This window comes from Heterostelium album, assembly GCF_000004825.1.
Source record: "Heterostelium album PN500 unplaced genomic scaffold PPL_contig8, whole genome shotgun sequence".
Classification (NCBI taxonomy): Eukaryota; Evosea; class Eumycetozoa; order Acytosteliales; family Acytosteliaceae; genus Heterostelium; species Heterostelium album.
The window spans coordinates 452543-478409 of record NW_008805085.1 but is presented as its reverse complement, the minus strand read 5'-3'; the positions used below and the strand labels follow the sequence as shown (position 1 = coordinate 478409).

Genomic DNA, 25867 nt, shown 5'->3' with positions numbered 1-25867 from the left:
TTTTTTTCAATTAATTTTTAGTTTTTTTTCCGAAGGATGAACTTATATAAATGTCTTTAAAGACATTTGGGAATGATCATCATTTAAAAATATCTAAACTCTAGATCTTTATTTAATATACTTTGTATTTTATTTGTTTTTTTGTTATTTAAAATTATTTTAAAAATGCCAGTTGTATTCGTATTAGGTTGTACAGGTTTAATTGGGAATGAAGTTGCACTTCAGTTTATAAGAAAAGGTTATGAAGTATATGGACTTGCAAGAACTGAAGAGAAAGCTAACCAATTAAAAAGAGTTGAAAGTATGTATAGTAAAATAGTTTGATTGAGTGTTTTCTGTTTGTAACTAATATACCAATCTTTGTAAATAAAAGTTAAACCAGTTATTGCCTCTGGAAAAGATGTTGAAATTTGGTCAGCAATCGCCACCAAGGCTGATATTATTGTCGAGGCAATTGCTGATTATTCCGACTATGAAGTAGAGCATGTAGTCTATCAAGAGATCCACCGTATTGCAAAGAGCAATCCAAATATCACTATCATCTATACCAATGGTATCTGGCAGTATGGCAGCAGCAACGATTTAATCACCGAACACTCTACTCTTTCCAATGCACCGGCACTTGTCAAGAATCGTATCGCTCTCGGATCCAAGTATATCGCACTGGGTGCCATTCTCATTCTGCCTTCCTTGGTCTACGGTGGAAGTGGAGCACACTCTGCACATTACTTCCGTTCCATCGAGAAGGGTGAGATCACCTTGTTCTCTGAAGATCAATACCAAACCTATATTCATTATATCGACATTGCATCGATGTACGTTGCAGCGGCTGAGCGTGCCCATTTGCTTCGTGGAGAATCATTCATTGCCGCAGATCATGTTCACAAGGTTTCTGATGTCGTCAAAGGTATCGCTGCTGCTCTCGGTAAGGAGATTAAGATCACCTACAAAGGTGCACCAACAGATGACTATCAAGCCTGTTTAGCACTCAATCAACGTGCATCCAACTCCAAAGCTAAAATCAAACTTGATTGGAAACCAACACAAAGATCTTTGATTGATGATGCTCAGAAGTATTATAATTCTTGGAAAGTTATTCCAACAAACAATAACTATTATTATTAAAAATGTAAATAAATCAAATCCATTGGCAATTGTAAAATAACAGCTGGTGCTATTTTTTATTTGAGTTATTGTATAAAAATTCCCAAATTGAAAATTACTCTGGGATTTGATCAATGGCCAAGTAAGTAAGGTGATTGGAGCTCCACACTATGAGAAAGTTAAACCCCCAAATGGCACCATTATTGGATTTTCATCATCATCATTCAAAGACACCTTAGCCAAGTGGTTACGGCGATTGACTAGAAATCAATTCCCTTCGGGGGCGCAGGTTCGAATCCTGCAGGTGTCGATACCTTTTAAAACAATAATACCCATAAAGCGCGCATTTGAAAAAGAGTTAAGATATCAGGAATTCATTTCCAGGAAATGACCAGCAATTCCAGGAAATCAGAATATCGAACTATATAAATACTGATACAATAATAATCTTGATCCAATGTTATTTATAATGTCAATCAATCAGATTAAACACTCAGTCAGTTATTTATTATTTTATAAAAAATAACACATTAAAATAACAATAAAAACAAACTGAAAAATAAAAATCAAATAATAGGATTATGATATTGATTCAAATTGTTTCATAAAGATTCATAGGGTTTTTTGGAAATAAGCAGGTGTCATTTCATATCACCACTAATAGTATTATTTAAGAGCTCTATTGAGTTTAGAATGAACGGCATCTAGTATTATATATTTATCTCATAAATACCCAAGAATTTTAAAAATCATTCAGGTCCTGACTGATTTGTTTATTTATCAAATTTAGTTGAGAATGCATTTTCAGTAAAAAATATTATGAGTTTTAGTATATTGATGACAAGTGAGATATCTTGTACAGTTGTGGAATATACTAAAATTAGTTAAACAAAATTATTTATTAGTCAATCTATATCATTCTCTATAATTTCCAAAAAATCTGGGAATCTAGAACTTAAGATAGTTTGTCTAAGTATCCAGTTCAATATTAAATTCAAAATGTAAAGGTTTTTAACTGATTTTTACATAAACAAGGATATTGTTTTTTTAGAAAAGTATTTTAACAAGATGAAACGAAAATATAACAAGGAGAGTATAGTATAAAGAAAGGTTATTCTTTAAAGGAGTTCTGATTATAGAACAACTAATATTCTATCTTTAAGTTGAAAGTGGTAGATTCAAATTCAATCTTTACTCTCATTAATTAAGAAGAGTCTAAAAAGTTTTTTTTTTTTTGTATTATTTCTAAAAGTAATTCTATTATTCTTTAAAAGATTACAATTATTTTTAAAATAATATACTCTTTTTATACAAATAGTATTTGTGTTCTGTGCTGAGTTTGTTTTTGCTTAGTTTTTCTTTTGTCTTGAAACAGTTGAACATTAGAATTGTATTTTTAAACCAATAGCTTCTTGTGACATTCAGTAATCCAAATCAAGTATTCCAAAAATCTTTTATCTTTCTGTTAACATTTTACTTTGTATCATTCTTATAAATATTTCAAAATAAATTTAAAAAGTAATATAATAAAAAATATTAAATTACTTCAGAAATATCGCATAAATTTATTTAATCTTTTATTTTTTTTATTTTTTTTTAAAATGATAAATGATTCAATTTTTTTTAATTATAAATCATTTTCAAAGATCTATCTTAGAATATATTTCTTACTTTCTATAACAAATAAATGTATATCTGTCAGATACTATTGATACCTCTGTCCAAGTAGATAAATCCCTTGAACATTAAACAAAATACTGTGATAAGAATCAATAATATTCAACATCAACACTTCACCAAAATATTCAAAATATTAATCTCTTGAAAAATAATAATATATATTATTACAACTCTTGTAAAGAGAACTGTTAAGAGAACCCGCCACGACTATATATAAGAAGACCCTCGACGACTAACATTGACAATGGATGAAGAACACCAACTGACTATCGCGAAGCTATATAATAACCGAAACCAATCAGTATAAATACTTAAATCGATACCCAATAAACATCATTCTTAATTCATACATTCTAAGGAATCATTTCATTGTCTTTAAACTCTTTAACTGAAAAATTCAAAGCACGATCTCCTACTTTGTACAATATTGATTAAAACATAGATATCTTAAAGAGGGTAAAATAAAATAAAATATTATATCTTTAGATAATTAATTTCAAGAATGTTTTGTATAGTTTAAATTGAAATATAAATTAATTCCAGCATCTATAGATAATAAAACAAAATATTAAGAAATTGATTTCAAAACTAATTATATAATCTGTAACAATTACCAATTCTATCGAATTTAAACCATTTAGAATAAAATTAATTTAATACCAAGAAAAATGATCCTAAGTCTTCTTTGTTTATTTGTTTATTAGATAGAAGTGTTAGTTCAAAATAATAAATATAAAGTCTCAACTCACTAATTGATATTTCAAATAAGTAGATTTATCACTTATATTCTCTTTTTCTTACAAAAATCATTATCTTTATTTAAAAAAAAAACAATTTATGTAAATTCAACAAAATGATCTTTTTCATTAATTATTTTGATTCAAGTTTGAATAATAACACTATTTTAAAGTTTAGGAAAGGTAAATTAATTAACCAATCCCTTAAAAATTTATTTAAATCTCTTTAGAGATAACATTATTAGTTTGAAAACATGTTGTAAAAGAACAATATTATTATCTTTTTTAAACATATTTTGTAAACTTTTACTTTGGGCAATCAGGATAAGGACAACAATGTGGATACGGCTTTTTTGGATCACCTTCTTTTCTCTTGCATTTTGAATTAGGTGGTATTTGGAATTCCGGACAACTAAGAGCACTGACTGACCCATCTTTGTTCTTCTCTTCCTTTATACATCCATTTTTACTCAAAGCTATTGATAAGAGTAATAAAAAAACTATAAAAGTATAAATATTTTTCATTTTTAATTAATAACTAAATTTAATTATGAAACTGAATAATAAACACCAGCCATTTGTTTAATTAAATATAAAAAAATAAAAATTGTTATCTTAATTATTTACATCTGATCAAGATCAATTTATTCCCCATAAATACCCCACACATTTATTTTATTTTCATCTTCATAAATCAGAAATGAACAAGTAACTGAAAATAGTGATTAAAAATATAAAATAATATAATAAAAAACGATACATTAAATGAAAACAAATAATTAATTTTTCTTACTATTACTTTTTGTGACTTTCTGTTGATCAAATAGATTTTTTGTAAAAATTTCTATTAAAAATAAAAAAAAGAAAATAAAAAGAAATAAAATTACTTTAAAGGAGAGGGTAGGGGTTAAAAAAAAAAAATCTATTTGACTGTTTTTCATTTATATAATGAATCAAAAAGATAAATGTGTAAATTTTAGATGCTTGGAGCATGGTAGAGTGTTTGAAATCATTTGTTATCAATGCAGCAAGTTGATGTGTTCTAGATGCTCAACAACTCATATTAAAGAAACTAGTCATCAAAATTGTGATCATATTGATGACATTAGGCAATCACTAAATAAAATATTGTTAGAAAATAATACCAACAACAATAATAATAATAATAATAATAGTAAAGATGAAAATAACATAAGCTGTCATATTGGGGAGAGAATAACAACAATTTGGACAATAATTAAATCATCGACAGAACAATATCAGAGACTGTCGTCAACAGAGAAAGAGATATCAGATCATTTTCATAAGCTACACGAGTATCTGGTCGTTGAAGAACAAAAGTTAAAGAATCCGATCATCAAAGATAAAGATACTATTAATAGCCATCTCATTGACAATATCAGAGAGTTGAGAGATCTAGTAGATATCATTCATTTAAATGGTACAGATACCAGAAACGATGATACCGAATCCAATAGTGACAGTGACGATAATGATAGTTCAACAACCGCATTAGAAGATACAACAGATAGATATTCTTCAGCTGCTATTATGAAGTCAATCAGTTCATCTTCAACACTCAACTCATTCGTCAAATCAAATAGCGATACGTTATTCAATCAATGTAATCAAAATAATAATAGATATACAGAGAGATTATCATTCTACGACAACGAAATTGATTCATTGATCCTCGATTCGGTTTTCAAGTATAGTAATCAATTTAAATCATTATCAGCAGCCAATCAACCTAATAATAATGATAGTATAGTAGACTATTCATTAGATACTAAAGAAATAGATACAACTAAATTCGATGAACTGTTGAATCAATCAATTAAACTATCTATCAAATCACCTTCTCCACAATCATCATCAGCAACAACTCCAACCACAACCTCTATATCACCAAATTCAAAGCAAACATATATTTTCGCCGCACACAGATCCAGTGGAATAACATTGATTGATATCAATAACAACTATTCCTTTGAGGAGATTCATGTCGGATATGATTTCACTTCTACTCCAAACTCGACAGTCGTAGTTGGTGATTATATCTATGTGTTTGGTAGTCGTTCTCACAAAAACAGATATCTCAGATATTCAATCTCAAAAAAATCGTTCACTCTCTTTGAAATGAAAGGTATCAATGAAGGTTGTTGGATCTCAGCATGCTACGATGGTCGTGATCATATCTATTTGGTCAACAGTGCAGGACAAGCAAGATTCGATACTTTCAATATCAACACTCAAAAGTTTGAAAAAAGACCTGTATTATTGGATGTACCGGGTACTCATGTACTATCTGTCTTTCATAAAGGTATGATCTATTCCATTCCAATGGATAGAAATTCAATTGTCGTCTACAATCCAACCAAACAATCGGTTGAAGAACTTTACTCTTCAAAATTATTTAAGCTAACACATTCGGCATGTACCGATGGAAGTGGAAACATCTATCTACTCTCAAACGATAAAAGATTCATCCGAATTAATGTAGAGACAACCGATATTACCAATCTTTCACCTATTAGTTTCTACTTGGATGATTATTCATCAATGACCTACCACAGAGTCTCGGAAGAGGAGTGCTACATTTACCTCTTTGGTGGAGAGGAATACAAAAATCACATTTATTCAGTGCAAACCAATAAGTGGGAAGAGTTCCATAAAGATGATATTTTCTCAAGATCATACTGTCCTTCTGTAGTTTTCGAAAAATAAAAGATTAATTCATATTTAAATAAATACCTATATTTTTAAAAAGCTGAATAAAAATCCTAAAAGTTTGACAACATCGATCTCTTCTATATACTGTTGATATTTGAGTAACAATCTGGGTTTTTTGTGCAAATGAGCTTTTTGTACCAAAAGGTGGCGATTTCTATTGATTTCTACGATATATTTATAAAAAATCGGTCCAAAAACATGGATTTCATTTTATGATAACTTTGGTCCTCATCATCCGACTTTAACTCAAGTGGTAGAGTGTTTGACTGTAGTTATAATCAAAAGAGATATCAAAAGGTTGCTAGTTCGAGTCTGGCAAGTCGGACTTTAATGATGATCAAACCGCATGCGGTTGAGGTTGAACCCTTGTAGGAGCTCTAAAATATCTATCACCTCGCCATATCTCAATCTATTCTACACTCTGTGGCACCAATTGGCAGTTCATCTCAAACATCTATACAACAAGATCAGATCTGCTATACCATCAATCAGAACTTACAATCTAAACTTAAATAACCAATAACCACTCAAATGTCAGCCAACTATACTTCCTCTTATTCATTTCTTTATTTTCAATTAACTAATTCAATCATCAGTATTCTCATCAACTTAATAATCTATAATATAACAATAACTAAAAGAATTATAATAATAATCATAATAGCAATCAATTTGCAGAATTATGAAAAAGTAAAAACTGTAAAAAAAAAAAAAAAGAAAAATTTGATGGTTTACACCATCCCAATATAAAACTTAATAAATCAATTTTTACTACTCAAAACAAAATTGGCTCTTGCTTGTAACCAAAAATCGAATAAAATAAAAAAACCACAGATCACATAAATCCACTAATTTTTACTTTTTTTTAAAATTAATGCGCAGGCGAAAGTTGTTAGGAGCCAGTTTTGTTGTAAAAAAAAAAATTTGTATTTATATTCCTAATATATCGAGGTTGAAAGTGAGTTTACCAATGAAAAATCGAAATAAAGTGCGAAGGTGACACCACCCACTCCCTCACCACCGGATCTTCAAACAAAAAAGAAGTCCAAGAAGACCGACAATACTACAGACAAGAAGTCTATCGATAGCTATGAAGACAAAGACAATCATCCGAAACCCCGAAAGAAATCAAATAAGTAGTAAACTTTTGGTTATTTTTCAAATTAAAACAGTTCATTAATACTGATATAAACACTTTCATTCTTTTTAGAGAATAATAAAAGAGGTAGATGGGAGTGTTTACATTGTGGACAAACCAACAATTTCAAACGATTTACTGATGTTATATTATTACAAAGTTCTCCAATGCAATCACAGTTTATTGGTACAAATCCCTTTTAAATGTCGAAAAGCTGCCAAAGAATCTGTTGATAAAACAAAGTCGGTAAGTATCATAGTTGAAAAATAAAAAACAAATGTTTTGATTAATCTTTTTTTTCACTCATTTAGTTATTGGTGCTGCACCTCTGACATCATCGTACGATGCGCACTATAACATCTAACTTACATTTCATTTAGTTCACCTATAACTTTACTCAATTTATTGGCCGACAAAATAAATATTAATCAAATCCGTAAATGCAGTTTGTATGCGATTTAAGACCATGACATCAAAAATAAAGAGTGACCAGAGCATGGTGGTGATTGCTGGTCCCCCTGGAATTGGAAAGAGTCGTATCCTACAAGAAGTCCCTCGGCACTTGATATCAGCTGCTGAGCTACCGAAACATCAGATCACGGTTGCTATCTCCTTCAGCAATGATACACCTTTACAGTCTACAGAGATGTCTGCTGGAGTCGCCATATCCACACGAATGCTGTATAGTTACTTTATTGGAGGACTTGGTGTCAACTTCAATCACTTTATTCGCCAACTCGAAACCAAGTTCGTGTTGAGAGATCTCACTCCATCTTTGGCATTGTCTATCATTGTCGAGCACTACAGATTAACAATCTCACCGGACATTGACATTGTCAATGACAAGGAACAATTGGCAAACTGGCAAACAACAACAGATAATGGTCTTGATAGCTTTGGATGAATTTCAGAAAGCACTCATTGAATCATATGATCATCATATCAGGAGGTCATACATCAAGAATGTTATATTGGAATTGTTGTCATTAAGTGGAAGCAAGCAAGACACAACAACAACTGGGATCTCAACACCATCTGTTCTGTTGGAGAAAGGTACTTTTGTCTATATCATGACGGCGTATGAAATGCATCAATTGTAAGTACCCGCTGCAACTCAACAAGATAACAATTCTAACCTAAATTCTTTACAGCTGGAGCACATATCTTTGCTCCTAAGAGGTATCCAGAGAGTTGCGAAGAGTGGGAAAAGAATACCTTCAAGAATCAATTGGAAAAAGGATATTCTCTGTCTAATTCAAAAGGAGCCTTGGTTGACTTTGTTCTTCGCAGAAAGATCTGGATCAACAACAATTGGACTTGGATATGGATACTGGGAGACGCCAAGTTTACAAGTGACGACAAAATCTTGGATTTCAATTCAGTGGTCAAGCCAGTCTTGAAGAAATGCGAAGAAGCCCATAAGAACTTGGTCCCTAATAGTTCTGAGGGCTCCAATCAACCAAGTTCTGATGTGCCTTTTGGTTACATGTCTTCATCCCAACAAACAAAAGACTAAGCGATAGTATCACTGCAATCAAGGATTATAACAATGTCATAATCGTGTCCAAGGAATACTTCAACTATTTCTCTAAACCATTCAGGTCTTTCCTTGAGCCTCTTGAAGAGTAACAAAATTCACAATAGACCAACATTCCAACGTCAAAGTCATACAGCTATTTCACTAAATATGGTAACTTTTCAATTTATGATGTATAAGTGAGCTGCGAGAAATTCGAAACCAGCACCCAAGGATGATAAGGCTAAAGAATGACCACTTTAGTCAAACCTCATGGGCGATTAAAACGTTTTTTTTTTTTTTTTGCAAAGTATTCTCGTATCTTGAAGAATACTCAAATGGATTTTATTTTTATTTGTTTATTTGCTAGTGAGGTGGGATGGCGTTGGGAAGTTCCAGGTTTGAAACGCATCTGGAACAGATTGATATGCTTTAATGTTTGAGTTGTTTCGACCGAAGTCTTGTTTTGATTTCTGATTAGTTTGTGGTATTCTAGTTTAGCTAGTCTGTTGATGTTGTTGGTTGTTGTGTGATAGAAGGTGGTCGGTGTGATGGGGGAGTTGTGAGCGAGTTTGCAGTGGAGAATCCAGACCTGGTGTAGTACGATAGCAATAACGTTTCGATGTAGCTCGTTATTGTTTGTCATCTTGAGGATGTCCAACTCACAGTCGAGGGTTTCCCCTGTATATTTGTTTATGATTCTTTATTGTAGTGGGAGGATTTTTAATAATAAAAAGTGAGCATAATAGAGCTTCTGTGGCTCAGTAGGCAGAGCATTCGGCTGTTAACCGAATGGTCGTTGGTTCGATCCCCAACCAGGAGCGATCTTTTTAAATGACACAAGATTCCATTTTGCGCGCATAATGTTTATCATGTTTATAGTGATGATCTTGGCAGAGATCATAATTAATATCCCTTTTGGCATAGCGGGAAAACTCATTGGTTAATAGAAAATCACTTTTTATTTATAAATAATATATTACAGTTAATTTTTGTTTTATATTTTTTTTTTTTTTTTTTTTAACCCTCTAAAATATCATTTGCATTTACATTCCTAATATATCGAGGTTGAAAGTGAGTTGACCAATGAAAAATCGAAATAAATAAAATTTAATTAAATTTTTCATTTTTTTTGCTTTTTTTGGTATGTTAAATACAATGATATTTTGTAGGGAAATTGTAAATGTTTCAATTTTTTTCTAATAATTAATCTTTAACAAAGATCTATCTTAGAATATATTTATTAGTTTCTATAACAAATAAATGTATTACTGTTTGATATTTTGAAACCTCTGTCCGTTTTCACAGATTTTTGCTGTACATGTATCAGAGGTTGAATGTATATATAATATAAAACACGAACTAGCAGGTTAATATCAATACCTGCAATTTGTTGACTGATCATACTTTAATCACTGTATTAAAATTTATTCTTTTGTTTTGTGACATCATTTATTTATCAAACACTTTGTTAATGTTTAAACAGTGGTAATAGTCCATTTACAGGTTTTGCTTTTGAAACATTGTCATTACCTAATAATTTGTCATGTTCATCAGTTGGGTATTTATATACAGATTGGTCGGCAATAGCAGGTGGAGCTGATACACTTGGATGTGTTGGTCTTTCAGTACCTTTGCATGTCTGTTTGTATTGAAAGAATACTTCATTGGCAATTGATTCTGGTAGATAGGTTTGAGTAACTTCCGATTGATTTTCATAGGCATGGTTGTACTGATAGCCTTGTGCATATCCAAGCTTACTCATCAGGTCAGTAGGAGCATTGCAAATATGTAGTGGTACAGGAGGACTCTGATTAGACAGTAGAAATTCTCTTGTCTTCATATAGGCCAACTCGAGAGAATTAGACTTTGGTGCTTGAGCAAGATACACTGCTGCTTGCAATAAACTGAGTGCTGCCTCTGGCATTCCAACAAACTGAACAGCCTGAAAAGCAGCAACTGTTATTCCCATTGCCAATGGGTCTGCCAATCCAATGTCTTCACTTGCCATTCTTATCATTCTTCTTGCTATAAACAAAGGCTATAATTTAAAATAAAGTTAATACAATCGTTGTTTTAAATAATAAAAAAAAACAGATTCAAATAGATAATTACTTCTGTTCCTGATTCCAACATTCTAGTTAACCAATAAGTAGAAGCATTTGCATCACTTTAAAAAATAAAAAACAAAAAGAATTATTAATAAATCAATAATTGAATTGCTAATTGAATAAATTAAAATACATACCTTCCTCTAACACTCTTATGCAAAGCACTTATCATATTGTAATGACTTTCTCCTTTTCTAAAATATATAATCATTAGTCATTGAATTAAAAAAGTATTAATTAAATTAACTTTTAATACTTTACTTATCATGTAAGAATGTTTTAGTTTGTGTTAGTTCGCTCAACTTTTCTTTTGAAATGTGAATGGTATCACCAGGTGTTCCTTTAATTACCACTGGTTATTGAATGAACATTGTTAGTTGATTGTATTGGTCAGTGATATAGCTAAAACTACATACTTTCAATTACATTTAAAGCAGTTCTTGCATCACCATCCGAAAAGCTAGATAAAGAGTCGAGACCTTGTTCGTCGACTGTTATTTTTTTTGATGTATATTTACAATAGCTATCGATAGCTCTCTTTAAAATGGTTTGGATGTGTTGTTGCGATAGTTTTTGCAATTTAAACACTCGACATCTACTCAATAACGCACCGTTCACCTCGAAAGATGGATTCTCTGTTGTAGCACCAATCAATGTAAATGTACCATTCTCCACATAAGGTAACAGGAAATCTTGTTGTGATTTTGTAAACCTATGAATCTATAGAGAGAGAGAGGTAGAAAGATAAAAGATATGTAAGAAAAAAAAAAACTAGTTTTTTACAAAACACTTGTGATAATAATTACTTCATCAATAAATAATATAGTTTTTTGTTTTAATAATCCAGATTCTCTTGCAATGGCTTGAGTAACTACTTGTTTCATGTCAGCAACACCACTGTGCACTGCAGAGAGCATAACAAAATGAGAACTAGTGTTCTTTTCGACCAGTTTAGCTATGGTTGTCTTTCCTGATCCCGGAGGACCCCAAAGAATGAAGGAAGGTGGTGCACCAGACTTTATCATTTCATAAAACATCGATCCATTCAAAAGTTCTTCCTGTCCAATAAAAAAATCAAGTGACAACGGTCTCATCTTCTCAGACAATGGAATACCTTTTTTGAACAAAGCTGAATGTGCTTTCTCTATTTCATCCAAACCATTTTTATTATTTCCAACTACTTGAAATTGATTATCATTATCATTATTACTATTATTATTATTACTACTACTACTATAATTATTATTACTTAAATTATCTGATTGATGATTATTATTATCATTATTATGATTATTATTATTATTATTTGTTTTATTATTTATAAAATAATTATTAATTGTATTATTGTTGGTTTGAGAGGCATGATTATTTTTAGGTACAAAGAAACTATTTATTTTATTGTTGTTGTTGGCGTTGGTATTTGGTGGCGTGATATTAGGTTTTTTTTTGGGAGTTGACGATGAGTTTTGACAATGAGGAATATGATCGTTGATATTATAAGCTAAAAACATTTTAAAACAAAATGGACACTCTACCTCTTTAAATTTATCTATTTTAGCGCTATTATTGTTGTTATTACTTCCACCACAACGATGGTTTAATAATGGTTTGATTATATTGCTTTTAGTTGGTGTAGTAGGTTGATGAGGTTGCTGCTGTTGTGATGACTGTGATTGTTGTGATTTAGGTATTAATTGATTTCCTGTGATAATTGGTGAAGTTGAAGATGATATCGGAGTTAAACGACCACTACCATTATTATTATTGTTGTTACTTTTATTGTTACTAATATTATTATTATTTATATTTGTTGTTAATGTTGTTGTCGGTTGTAACTCAGTAGATGTATCCAAAAAGAAATCATTAAATAGATCATCATCAGTATCGTCTTTATCAGTATCGATTAGATCGATTGTAAATTCATCACTAGAAGTAGTGGTGGTGGTGGTCGAACAATTTATAGTTGTAGTTGAAGTGTCATTGCACTGCTCTATAGTTCTCTTCATTTTTATTATTATAACAAATAAATAAAGAAAAAGAGATCACTATAATTTACGTGATATTTAAATTGAAATAAATATAGAAATATAATATAAAAAGTAATAATATTATTGAATGTCTCGCATTTCTTGGAAATGAAATCAATGATTTTGAGAAGTTTGGCGGGCTTTCCTTTCAAATATTTTTTATTTGTTTGTCATCTATTTTTTTTATTTTATTTTTTTTAAACAGAAATGGAACCCTTTCTAAAATCAGTTCTAGCAATAATGCAATTGATTAAAACTGGTAAACTTTGAGTATCCATATAGGTCTTTGCTGAAACCATGGCGTCGGTGAGTTGTTGGATAGTGTTGACTTTGAAACCTTCACCACCGAATGCCTTGACGACTTGATCGTAGTTGGTGTAAGCCAAGTTACATGCAACCTCACTCTTGAGTGATTCCGCTTGTTCTCTCATGATTTGCATCCAACATGCATCGTTTCCGACGAGTGCACCGACCGCTATCTTGTGTCTGACGAATGTGTCGTACTCTGGAATGCTGTAACCGCATGCACCGTCACCAAAGATCACCCAAACATCGTGGTCTGGACGACATAGTTTGGCACCGAGAGCAAATCCAGCGCCAACACCCAGTGTTCCAAAGGGACCTGGATCCAACCAGCACAACGGTCCTCTTGGACGCACGATATAAGCGGCGGAACCGACAAAGTCACCACCGTCAGCAACCATCACTGACTTTTGTGGTAAGAGTTGATCGAACTTCTGGAGAACTGCGAGTGGATTGAGGAATCCATCCGACGATTCAACATTCTCTGATGCTTTGGCGTTGATTTCGTTGGAACGTTGGATGTCACGTCTCGACAAATCGTCCTCCCAGCTTCGCCAACTGAGTTTTGCAGATTCCATTGAACGTGCCAACTCCACCAAGAATGTGGCTGGATCGGCATTGTAGGCGTAGGTGGGTGAACGATTCTTGTAAAGGTCGGTCTTGTCTCTGTTGATAGAGATGACAGTAGCATTTCTGTTGATGGATTGTCCATAACTCAATCGGAAGTCACAAACGACACCCGCCAGAATAACAACATCTGCATTACGCAATGCATGAGCACGACAATGACGGAAGAGATTTGGATGTGTTGGACCAAGCAGTCCACGTGCCATATTCGATGTAAACGTTGGAATATTGAGTGATTGGACAGCGAGTTGAAGTTGTTCTGGCTTGATCGATCCACTGCCAAGCAGTAGAGCCTGTGCACCTACCAACAACACTGGATGTTGTGCTTCTCTGAGTATACGAACTGTCTTGCTAACCCATGAGCTAGATGGCAGTGTAACACTGATTTTCGCTGGCTTGTGAATGGTAATATTCTTGTCGAGACAGGAAAAGATACGACCGAGATGATAAGACATGTAGGCATTGATAACACGATTGGCAATCGAAGCATTGTCCTGCTTGGATTTGAGATACCAGCCAGAAGCAATAGGCTGAGGATAGAGAGTATCAATGGGGAATTCGATAAATACCGGTCCTGGTGTTCCGGACTGGGCAATGTGGAAAGCATACTCCAGTGCTGGAACGATTTGTTCGACACGACTGACGTGTTTAGTCCACTTGCAATGCGGGGTTAGCAGTGCGAATTGATCGATATCTTGCAGAGAACCTTTGCCTTTGAGCAAGTCAGAGGTGGCACCACCCAGGAGAATCAGTGGACTCTGTGCCATCTGAGCATTCTTGACGGCGGTGACAGTGTTGGTCAGACCTGGTCCAGCGGTTACAGCAGCGACACCTGGAATGCCAGAGATACGCGAGACAGCATCGGCAGCAAACACAGCAGTAACTTCATGACGAACATCGATTACACGAACACCTTCACGATCGCAACTAATCAGAATTGGAGAGATGTGTCCACCGATCAAAGTGAAAATAAACTTTACACCCTGACTCTTTAATACTTTGGCAACCAAATCACCACCAGATGCTTGCTTGTCAAAGTTAAAGACGACCGAATCTTCACCGACATGATAAGTATCCGTAACATAATTGATTAATAAATTTGCAGCGACCGCAGTTGTTACACCAACTGCTGTAGCAACTACCAACTTTGTATTATCCATATTTATATACAACAACAAAAATATATATATATAAATACAACTAGTTTAAAGTAGATTTTAAATAAAAGATATTAAAAATCCTAAAATACAATAAAAAAGAAAATAAAAAAATACAAAAAATTATTAAAGAATCATCAGATATTTATTCTTACCAAAAAATATTAAAAATCGGAAATTACAATTTTTTTTTTTTGATGACGAATGTTGGTGAACTTGTTTATGATTCAATGCAATGCATTTTATTTTTATTTTTATTTAAAATGTTTTGATTTTTAAGCATTGTATGAGGTACTGTGAGTGTTACCACCTCTACCTGTCCAATTGGTGTGGAAGAATTCACCTCTCTTTCCGTTGAGCTTCTCGTAGGTGTGAGCACCAAAGTAATCTCTTTGAGCTTGGATCAAGTTGGCTGGCAACATTGGGCAACGGTAACCGTCAAAGTATGAGAGGGCAGTGGTGAAAGCTGGCGATGGGATACCGTTCAAGATGGAGGCAGCAGTTACTTGACGCCAACCGACCTCACAAGCACCGATCTTCTCTGTGAACCATTTGTCGGTGAGCAAGTTATCCAAGTTTGGATCACGTTCATAGGCATCCTTGATCTTACCCAAGAAGGTGGAGCGAATGATGCAACCACCTCTCCACAACAAAGCAATGTTACCATAGTTGAGATTCCATGAGTATTCCTTGGCGGCAGCCTTCATCATGGTGAAACCTTGAGCGTATGAAACCAACTTTGAGGCAAACAAAGCTTGTCTGATGTACTCAATGAATTGCTTCTTGTCACCCTTGAAGTTGTTGTGGGCTTCGGAAGCGACTGGACCTGGAAGAATCTTGGCGGCGGAAACACGTTGATCCTTCAAAGAGGAGAGACAACGGGCAAAGACAGCCTCACCAATCAAAGTGACGGGTACACCGAGGTCGAGTGCGTTGATGGCAGTCCACTTTCCAGTACCCTTTTGACCGGCACTATCGAGAATGTTATCGACAACGTATTGACCGTTCTCCTCCTTCTTTCCAAAGATATCGGCAGAGATCTCGATCAAGTATGAATCCAAATCACCTTTGTTCCACTCGAGGAATACTTGTTGAATCTCAGAGTTGCTCAAACCAATGTAATTCTTCAAAATGAAGTAGGCTTCGCTGATCAATTGCATATCTCCATACTCAATACCATTGTGTACCATCTTTACGTAGTGACCAGCACCACCATCTCCAACCCAATCACAACATGGTTGTCCACCTTCAACTTTAGCAGCAATAGCTTGTAAAATTGGTTTAACGGCTTCCCATGCCTAATTAAATATATTATTAATTATAAATATAAAAAAGAATTGAATTATTAGAGAATTAATCTATTGTTGATAATTATAATTTAGTTTTGTTAAATTACCTTTGGATTACCACCAGGCATAATGGATGGACCGTGCAAAGCACCTTCCTCACCACCAGATACACCAGTACCAATAAAGTTGATACCCTTCTTATCGAGATCCTTTACACGACGGTCAGAGTCAGTGTAGAGCGAGTTTCCACCATCGATGATGATGTCACCTTGGCTCAACAATGGTACGAGTTGGTTGATAAAGTGGTCGACTACATCACCTGCCTTTACCATGAGCATGACAATACGTGGTGTCTTGAGTGACTTGACGAGGTCTTCCATTGAGTGGCAACCGACAAACTTCTTTCCCTTACCACGTCCATTGACAAACTCGTCGACCTTTGCGGTAGTTCTGTTGTAAACCGAACAAGTGAATCCCTTGCTCTCCATATTGAGAACCAAGTTCTCACCCATAACGGCTAAACCAATTAAACCAATATCTGAAGACATCTTTTTTTGTAAACTAACTATTAATTAAATTGAAAAAAAAAAAAAAAAAAAGAATATTATATATATATATAATAATAGTGATATTAAATTAAATTAAATTAAATTATATATTATATATTTATTTGACAAGTCAGGGTGTGTTAATAAATAATAAACAAACTCCACTGTGAGAGGTGGGTTAGTGCACTTCACACTCACATTTTAAACTCCAGAAGGAAAACAAGCAGTTCTGTGTGTTTAAAAATTAAATTAATTTTTTTATTTTGTTTTTAGTATTTTGCCATTATCCCACTATCATATTCATCGATATAGTGGTAAAAAAAAAAAAGTAAAATCTTTTTTGGTGCACTTCACCACAAACACCCACCTCTAGAATGAGAACAAAAAACTTTAAACCACATTAAATTAATGTTTAAAAATTTCGAATTCGGGTCAAGCAAATACAAAGTTAAAACACAGAAAAGATTAAAAAAATCAATAACATGAAGGAATAAGTTATTTTTGTTCTGGCGCTTTATGTATCAAATTTGGAACTTTACATATCGATCTAAATAACTGTTACAAACTTACAATCAAATTCTGAGTATTCCTAAAATCGACAAAGAATGAAAAAAATATCTATTTTTAAAAAAAAAGTATACTTTATCTTTCACATATGTCTCATATCTATAAGATATTTACTTTAAAATATTCTATTATTGAAAACAACAATTATTTGAAGAATGGTTGTCTTGCTTGTCAACAAATATAACAATAAGTAGATCTTTTTTTATCATTTTATTAATTGTCAAGATAATCTTGTACTTATTTGTTGTTATTTTTGATTTATTAATTGTGAGTTATTATTCATTTAGTGGAAAAATACCAGACTTTCCATTTTCCCTCCTTTTTTTTTGGATCAAAAATTTAAATTACTTTTAACAAGCATTGAATTTCAAACATGATTTTTTCTATTGATTCCAATAGTAGATGGATAAATATATATCACAAAGAAGCACAGAAGATGAATCCATAGCAAGATTTCAATTTCCAAGGAGCAATGGTACAAATGATAGCTACTATTTAAAGAGTAGATGGTTTAAAGATGACAACTCATTTGAATTACTTTTATCTGATACAAGAAACGTTTGGATTTCAAATGGTAGTATCTATCAATACATAATATAAATTCAATCTCTAATTTAATTACAATCATTTTTTATAGCAACAACAAAATATATAGAGAATGTTTTAAAACCAAATGGAATGTCAATTGAGCATTACGTTTCTCTATTAAAGTCAGCATTAGTTCAACAAGATCTAACTGGTGAGATTTTCACTTATAAGCTGAGAGCATCTTCCTCTAAATCATCCGGTGGAAGTAATACTAATGGAGGTAGCAGCAGCAGTAGTAGCAGACCAAATAGCATTGAACTTACCATTAATATTAAATTACAAACATCTGATATCTCTGTATGTATCGATTTAATATAATCATATATAATGATATACTAATTTAATTAGTTAATTAATAAAGGTAAAAACATCTTTGATCTTCTCAAGAAGTAATGATTCAGCATCATCATTACAAGATTATTTTGAATGGCTGATAAACAAGTACGATGCACTCGGTGAACAGAATAAACAGTTGAAACAACAGAATGATACATTACAACAAGAATTCAACCAATCGATTTCTGTCATTGAGAGACTGACAGAGGAGAAACATCAATTGGAAGTCGATCTCTACAATAAATTCACTATCATACTTAATGAGAAAAAGAATAAGATTAGAGATCTAATAAAGAGTATGTATTGATAGTTAGTGTGAATAATTATCAAACTGAATTCTCTTACTAACTACTGTTATCTGTCTTTTAGCTGCAAACACTTTAACTTTATTACCACCACCACCACCACCGACAGCATCAACAACAACATCCACTGTAAATAATAAACATAATAAACATAATCATAATAATAATAGTAGTAGATTATCATTATCACCAAATACATCGGTTGAAAAAAAGAGAAAATCAATTGAAGGAAAGAGCGGTCATCAAACAACATCGTTGCTAAGTTTAAATCCAATGTCATTAGATCTATTGGGCACAGATGATAATGTAAAGGTACCTAATGTTGTAAGAAAAAGATATAAACCGAGTAATGATAAGAATTTAACGACGACGACAACAACAACAACTACTTCAAATTATAACCATAAATCAACACCAACAAAGAAACCAACAACGGGATCATCTAAATTCTTTGACAACACAGGTGTTTCAGCATCTAATCTTTTCGATGAACTACTTGATGATTGTTGAAACTTGAAACAAATAAAGTATTGTACATATCAAAATAATAATAATAATTAGAACCAACCTTTAGATAAATAAAATTTATTATTTTACAAAATGTTGGTAGAAAGAAAAAAGATGGGGAGCTGGCTAATTAGGTATACAATATATTCGTGGGCTTTACAAACATATATTACTTGATGTTGGGATTATCTTGATCTTTCTTTTAAATTTTGTTTTATCGTTCAAAGATTATCGAATCGTTCTGGATTTTGTTGTGGTAGTTGTAGTTGTTGTTGTTATTATCGTCGTTGGAAAAGTTAATCTTTGTTTTAATGTGTGTGTGTGTATGCGAAGGTGTTGTTGTGAAAGTGTGTATGTCATCCATATAATTGATCATTGTTATTTATATATTTTTTTTTTATTTTTGTTTATCTATGGATTGATTAAGGAAGCGTGTATATGTATGTCTAAATGAAGTGTTGAAGAGATTATAACTATTATATAATATATATCTATAATGATAAAACTCGTAGATTTAAAAAAAAAAGTAAAACGGGGTGATGATTTGAATATAATGTCTCGTTTAGAGGTCGTCGACATCTGTTAGTTTTAACAAAATTGAGAGTAAGTGGATAAGTGGTAAAGTGTATTAGTAAATATTCATATTTGATTGTTAAGATAGTAATAATGAACTTACCAATATCATCATTGTCAGCAACGAATTCGAATGGAATTTCACCGTCCATTTCATCAAAGGTATCGGCTTCGTTGATTTTAGCGGTCTCTGGCAACTCACCAAGAGTCTTAAGACTACGAGCTTCGTCGATAGTGTAACGAAGAACTACATCAGCCTTGTCATCTTGATAGTCACGCAACTGTAAGAGAATGATATCACCAGAGTTGATCCACTCCTTCTTTCTCAAACGACCACTGATGTGACACAAACGCTTTGCACCGTCGAAACATTGTGCTTCGAGACGACCATTACCAAGCATCTTGATTACTTGAGCGTATTCTTGACCATCTTCCTTGAACTGCAACTCTCTCTTTTGCTCATTCTCGTTCTTTCCTCTTCTACGATTCTTACCACCCTTTCCCTTATTCTTAGGCATTTTGTACTAAACTTGCTAAATTAATGTTAATTTTAAATATAAAATTTGATTATTAATAAAAGTATTCTAAAATTCTCTAGAAATTTAATATCACAATAAAACTATAATTATTATTATTACTTTTTGCTAAATAAAACCGATTAAATTAATTAAAACTAAAAAGTTGATACCCCTTGTTTTGAAGTTATTTATACTTTTTGGTTTTTTTTAATTAATTGCTTGCAACAACAAAAATAAAAATAAATAAATAAATAAATAAATATTCGGTTTCAAACACAATTGTGAATTAGATAGGAATGTTGTTTTTTTTTAAAAAAAAAAAGAGAGAAAACAAAATTTGTAAATCTTACTTTAATATAAATAATTAAATTTAAATATTTAGTTTTCTTATTTATTTAAAGCTAAAAATAAATTAAACAAATAAACAAAAAAATAAAAATAAAAGATAAAATTTATAATTGTAAATTAAATAAATAATAAATTGTATTGTTTGATTTTAGATGAACCAATAAACCCACAGGTTTTTGTATTTTGTTGCATTTCTATTTTGTTTGTTTTAATGATACCAAATCAACCACCGATTTTGTTTGTCCATATTCTTCTTATTCTAACTTGTATATATTATTCGTTTGTTTATTTTTTTTTTTTCAACAAGTCTACAAAATCTGTTTATATGAATATCATAATTATTGTTATATTATTATCTATCCTCTTCCTTTGTTGTCTTTAGTATTGTTGTTGCAGATTCTTTCATGCTATTTTCTGTTTTGCTGCTTGCTGTATGTGAAATAAAATAATAAAGATTATTTAAATTACAATTATAGATGATTTAATGATAATCAAACATATATCATGAAAAAAAGAACATCTTTTATTTCATTATTGATAATGACATTCTTCACAATTGAATGATAAACACATAATAATAACGAGTCGACACCTACCTTATTGGACACACTATGATGATTAATACGCAATCAATTCTAACTTAACAAAAAAAAATTAAAAAATAAATGCACATAAAAAAAAATTAGAACAAAAAAAACAATTCAAAAGATTTGTGAAGTTCGAAGTTTAGTACAAAGTTTTTTGTTTTATCATTTTTGCTCATTCTGAACGCGATAAACTGTTGTCATTGTCACAGTTTATTGTTCAATTAGAACAAGTATATAGTTAACTAAACTGAATTTTAATAGTAATAATATTATATTATTTTGTAGTTTTTATTTATTTATTTAGTTTAGGTAATTATGATCGGATTGAATGTACATTACAAAATATCACTTTGAGATGTAAAAAATTGTGTTCGAGACGAAACAGTTGATAGAAAGATGATCAGTTTTAAAGATATTCGATTTGATATAACTTTCTATAATCACAACAACCTAGTATTCTTATCGATGGCGAAATATTTCCAAATAAGTGATCACTTATTTGATCCAAAGCGCACGATTTTTGAAAATTACCACAACACTGAGATTTAATATTAATTGAACAACACTCACAAAAACACCCCACAAACAACACAATCAATCAAGAGAAAAAAACAACTTCAGTTGAAAAGTGGATGTATTAATAAATGATTCCATGAAAGTGATCACTTTGTGTTTAATTTGTTATAGTCGATAACTGTGTGACAATTGAGATCCAGAGAATGGTGCTATCAACAAGTCGGCACTTCTAATCAACTATCAAATATTTGAGATTAAACATTGTTTCCAATGATTTATAATTAAAACAACCCACCACCCTAGAGATAACACAATTAACTTTAGCAAACTAACCTGATTCTTGTGATACCATTGTATGCAAATAAAAACAAAGGGTACGGCTACTTTATATATACACCTCTTTTTTAGATTAAAAAAAAACAAAAAAGTAGGTTATTTTGATCAAACCTTCAATATTTCATTTTTTTACTTTATTTAAAAGAATTACATCTACTTTGGTTAAGATATGATTAAATCATTAAGGTCAATGAAAAAAGTATGTACCGGTAGTAATATCATAACAAAACCTTTGCATTCACCAATGTTATATTGTGCTCATCAAAGTTGATTTTTTTTTGATAAAACATCTATTGTGGGCAATAAGTAGATAGTGTTATATTTATATCCGGCATTTTGAAATCATATATTTAATATTTAATTTTTACTTCTAGTAAGACACCTTTACTCTTTAAAGAACAATTATTATAAATTTGATGTTTCATTAATGAAATCTACTCAAATATAATAATCGTAATTAATTAATTAATTAATCTTAAAAATTTCCTTTCACATAATATCAACCTCAAAATTACCTTAATCCTGAACAAGTTTAATATCAATAATTAATTTAATTTAATATAAATAATTATTATTAATACCATCATATAATCTATCACACCCACAAAAACCACCCTCCGTACCGGATTTCACTCATCGCACAAATCTGATTGCCGGTTTACATATTTCAATCAAATTCAAAATATATAATACTACATTAACAGTTACATAAAAATACATATTTGTATAACAATATTATTCATCGACATAGTTAATACATTCAAAACTCAAAACTTTGTTTGTAATTTTATTTTTTAGTATAAATATTATTAATAAATATAAAAATCATGTATTTTAATTACAAATTAACAATTATTACTTTAATTTGTTACTGTACTATTATTATTAATATTGTGGATGGTAAATATTTATTTAAAAAAACCAAATAAAAATAAATATCTAATATTAAAAACTGTAGGTCAATTGGGAAGTGGAGCATTCTTGAATATCTGTGCATCATGTAATAGTAATGATAAATGTTATAAGGATAGTTGTAGTATGGCAAATGGATGCAAACATGAACAAATAAATTGCTCTGGAAATGATAAGTGTATTAATTATAGTTGCCATCCTTCACTTGGATGTATTGAAACACCAAAGAGCTGTGATGACAACAATCCCAGTACTGTGGATTTGTGTATTAGTCAATCGGGCTGCATTAATCTACCATTTATTTGTTCAACAAGTTCCGTTTGTCCAAATAATACCAATCCTTGTGTCACTCAATTTATAAATTCGGCTGGACAATGCTGCCAACATGAGAGTCTTGACTGTGACGACTACAATCCGTGCACCGACGATAGTTGCTCTGGAGGCGGATGCCAACACACTCCAGTCACATGTAATGATAATAATCCATGTACCATCGACCAATGTTCATCGACCACGGGTCTCTGCCAATTCACCGCCAAGTCATGTGATGACAACAATATGTGTACACTAGACACCTGTAATTCTAATGCGGTCAACGGAAATGAGTGTGTCCACACACCGATTTCCTGCGACGACAACAATCCCAACACGATCGACGAATGTCATATCAAGATTGGATGCGTTCACCATGCCGCTAACACCTGCGAAGACAACAACAGGTGTACCATCGACACTATGAACTCTACATCTGGAGAATGCCAATACACTCGAAAGAACTGTGGAGTTTCGACTTTCTGCACCATTTGGAAATGCGATCCGATACAAGGAGGATGCGTTGCCTCATCACCAAACTGTGACGATGGTAACCCATGTACATTAGATGTTTGTGATTCCTCAACACAGGCCTGTGCACACATACAAAAGAATTGTTTCGATAACGATAGATGCACGAAAGACTCTTGCAATATAGCCACTGGACAATGTACTCATTCACCAATATCTAACTGTTTTTAGAATACCATCTTTAAACATCAATATGATATTATTTAAACTTCACACAATAAATATAATTTAGTTTTTTTTAGGTAATTATCGGTTGTTGTTGTTAGCAAGTGTGGATGATTTAACTGTTTTTTTTTTTTTAGTCTTTTGAGTCTAGTAAATTGGATGAAAGAACAGCTTATCTTTATTGCGATTTCCTCATATATTGTCGCTATTTAATAGTTGGGTTATGTTTGATATTACATGATCGATAGATGGTCTATCTTGGATGTTAAGTTGTAGCATTGATCTAATCAAGTCTATCAGCTCTTTGGAGAATGAGTGTGATTTTGGTATTTCGAATTGACCAGAGATTACAGAGAGTGCGATACTACCTGATTTATCTTCCGACGACGATTCAAATGGAGATTTGTTGAATGCCATTGAGTAGAGCAAACATCCCAATGCCCAGATATCAGTTCTTTCATCTAACTGACAGTCTGATGAAACATCAAAGAGTTCTGGTGCACGATATAAAGGTGTCGAATGTTGATCTGCATCCTCTTGTATCTCCAATGCTTGTTTTCTAGAGGTAACCGTCAGTCTTGCAGGTCCAGTCGATCCAAAATCCATTAAAATAGGTATCTTATTACTGCTACTACTACTATTACTACTGTTGTTGTTGTTGTTGTTATTATTACTATCTGCTAGCAAAACATTGCCTGGTTTGATATCTCTATGTGCAAGAGGTGGATCGCTATGATGAAATTGTGCTATGCCCTCACATATCTGTCTAAACATTGTGAGTGATTGTCGTTGATTAAATACACTGGTAGTACACTCTTTACCATGAACGGTTCTTTGTCTATCTAATATATCTTGTAGAGTGCCATCCTTAATGAAAGGCATCAATATCAGTATTTCCTGAGCATCCGGTACAGTTTTTGATTTAATAGTTGCATGATCGATTAATCGTAATATATTTGGGTGATCAAACTTTTTAAATATAGAGATTTCTCTATTGCCTGTCTAAATATATCATTAAAAAACGATGATAGAAGAGTTAACTACTTTTTTAGAATTAATTAAAGATAAATAAAACATATTATTATTACATTCAAAGCTTCAGGTGTTTGGCATAACATTGATTTTAATGCATATTTCCTACCAGAACTATCTAGATAGATTGAGATACAAACAATTAGTATATAGCGATGCACACAGTTTGAGTAATAAGATAGGTACCTTTAACTAAATATACAAAAGAGAATCCACCTTCACCTAGTAGTCTAGATACAGTATATTTTCTATTGTTAAGTGTATATGATTTCTCTGCTGGATAACAAAATAATCCTCCCATCTTTTAAAAAAAATACAAAATTAAATTAAAAATAAAAATAAAAATTTAAACACATTATCAAGTTAATTTATTATTTTTTTAAATAATTCAAAAAAAAAAAAAAAATAATATTTAAAATAAAAGATAATTTTAAAAAATTTTATTTTTTATTGGATGATTATATCTATCTGGTCTTCATCCTCTTGGATTTTATAAGATACTAAATAATTTTAAAGGGAGTATTTACAGTGATATTTTATTAAAGGTGGGAAAATAAATATTATATGTGTAATCGCGTTGTAGGTTTTTTTTTTTTTTTTTTTGCTTTGAAGAAAGGTTGAATTATATTGTTGGAGTCGCATACATAGCTCGTTGATAGCTAGTGGGTTGGTAAAAAGAATTCCAGTTTCAACAATCTACCATGTTTTTGTATTATGAAACTGTTTGAGATATTGCTGATTAATTTTATATGATTGAGGATTAC

The 25867-nt window shown here is 31.7% G+C and overlaps 11 protein-coding genes and 3 non-coding genes across 14 annotated transcripts; 8 read left to right on the top strand and 6 right to left on the bottom strand.

Annotated features, from left to right (window-relative positions):
• Window positions 1-165: 165 nt before the first annotated feature.
• PPL_03837 (NAD-dependent epimerase/dehydratase family protein) lies at window positions 166-2457 on the top strand (the record flags this gene model as incomplete). The annotated part of the gene is made up of 5 exons (XM_020574753.1): window positions 166-301; window positions 374-1073; window positions 1191-1246; window positions 1895-1933; window positions 2423-2457. 5 exons carry the CDS (start codon window positions 166-168, stop codon window positions 2455-2457), a joined length of 966 nt encoding a protein of 321 aa, XP_020435167.1.
• Window positions 1334-1414, top strand: PPL_03838. The gene has a single exon. It is a non-coding gene; the product is annotated as a tRNA-Ser (tRNA).
• Window positions 2458-3317: 860 nt separating the features above from the next.
• Window positions 3318-4046, bottom strand: PPL_03836 (uncharacterized protein; the record flags this gene model as incomplete). The annotated part of the gene is made up of 2 exons (XM_020574752.1): window positions 3318-3330; window positions 3832-4046. The coding sequence occupies 2 exons, from the start codon at window positions 4044-4046 to the stop codon at window positions 3318-3320; spliced, it is 228 nt and encodes a 75-aa protein (XP_020435166.1).
• A 423-nt stretch (window positions 4047-4469) lies between these two features.
• PPL_03835 (kelch repeat-containing protein) lies at window positions 4470-6248 on the top strand (the record flags this gene model as incomplete). Its single annotated transcript, XM_020574751.1, has 1 exon — window positions 4470-6248. One exon carries the CDS (start codon window positions 4470-4472, stop codon window positions 6246-6248), a length of 1779 nt encoding a protein of 592 aa, XP_020435165.1.
• Window positions 6249-6489: 241 nt separating this feature from the next.
• Window positions 6490-6579, top strand: PPL_03834. The gene is given in 2 exon segments: window positions 6490-6527; window positions 6543-6579. It is a non-coding gene; the product is annotated as a tRNA-Tyr (tRNA).
• Window positions 6580-8231: 1652 nt separating this feature from the next.
• On the top strand, window positions 8232-8908 carry PPL_03833 (uncharacterized protein; the record flags this gene model as incomplete). The annotated part of the gene is made up of 2 exons (XM_020574750.1): window positions 8232-8445; window positions 8544-8908. The coding sequence occupies 2 exons, from the start codon at window positions 8232-8234 to the stop codon at window positions 8906-8908; spliced, it is 579 nt and encodes a 192-aa protein (XP_020435164.1).
• A 750-nt stretch (window positions 8909-9658) lies between these two features.
• PPL_03832 lies at window positions 9659-9732 on the top strand. Its single transcript has one exon. It is a non-coding gene; the product is annotated as a tRNA-Asn (tRNA).
• A 647-nt stretch (window positions 9733-10379) lies between these two features.
• PPL_03831 (replication-associated recombination protein A) lies at window positions 10380-13025 on the bottom strand (the record flags this gene model as incomplete). The annotated part of the gene is made up of 6 exons (XM_020574749.1): window positions 10380-10949; window positions 11024-11078; window positions 11157-11213; window positions 11281-11371; window positions 11436-11739; window positions 11826-13025. The coding sequence occupies 6 exons, from the start codon at window positions 13023-13025 to the stop codon at window positions 10380-10382; spliced, it is 2277 nt and encodes a 758-aa protein (XP_020435163.1).
• A 218-nt stretch (window positions 13026-13243) lies between these two features.
• Window positions 13244-15136, bottom strand: ilvB (thiamine pyrophosphate-binding protein; the record flags this gene model as incomplete). Its single annotated transcript, XM_020574748.1, has 1 exon — window positions 13244-15136. One exon carries the CDS (start codon window positions 15134-15136, stop codon window positions 13244-13246), a length of 1893 nt encoding a protein of 630 aa, XP_020435162.1.
• Window positions 15137-15408: 272 nt separating this feature from the next.
• gnd (NADP(+)-dependent, decarboxylating phosphogluconate dehydrogenase) lies at window positions 15409-16970 on the bottom strand (the record flags this gene model as incomplete). The annotated part of the gene is made up of 2 exons (XM_020574747.1): window positions 15409-16431; window positions 16530-16970. The coding sequence occupies 2 exons, from the start codon at window positions 16968-16970 to the stop codon at window positions 15409-15411; spliced, it is 1464 nt and encodes a 487-aa protein (XP_020435161.1).
• Window positions 16971-17939: 969 nt separating this feature from the next.
• Window positions 17940-19276, top strand: xrcc4 (putative DNA repair protein XRCC4; the record flags this gene model as incomplete). The annotated part of the gene is made up of 4 exons (XM_020574746.1): window positions 17940-18114; window positions 18175-18422; window positions 18487-18757; window positions 18831-19276. The coding sequence occupies 4 exons, from the start codon at window positions 17940-17942 to the stop codon at window positions 19274-19276; spliced, it is 1140 nt and encodes a 379-aa protein (XP_020435160.1).
• A 408-nt stretch (window positions 19277-19684) lies between these two features.
• On the bottom strand, window positions 19685-20364 carry eIF1a (eukaryotic translation initiation factor 1A; the record flags this gene model as incomplete). Its single annotated transcript, XM_020574745.1, has 2 exons — window positions 19685-19746; window positions 19950-20364. The coding sequence occupies 2 exons, from the start codon at window positions 20362-20364 to the stop codon at window positions 19685-19687; spliced, it is 477 nt and encodes a 158-aa protein (XP_020435159.1).
• Window positions 20365-22320: 1956 nt separating this feature from the next.
• On the top strand, window positions 22321-24077 carry psiQ (putative extracellular matrix protein; the record flags this gene model as incomplete). The annotated part of the gene is made up of 2 exons (XM_020574744.1): window positions 22321-22417; window positions 23110-24077. The coding sequence occupies 2 exons, from the start codon at window positions 22321-22323 to the stop codon at window positions 24075-24077; spliced, it is 1065 nt and encodes a 354-aa protein (XP_020435158.1).
• Window positions 24078-24152: 75 nt separating this feature from the next.
• Window positions 24153-25806, bottom strand: PPL_03825 (putative protein serine/threonine kinase; the record flags this gene model as incomplete). The annotated part of the gene is made up of 4 exons (XM_020574743.1): window positions 24153-24218; window positions 24309-25073; window positions 25306-25404; window positions 25804-25806. The coding sequence occupies 4 exons, from the start codon at window positions 25804-25806 to the stop codon at window positions 24153-24155; spliced, it is 933 nt and encodes a 310-aa protein (XP_020435157.1).
• Window positions 25807-25867: the final 61 nt, after the last annotated feature.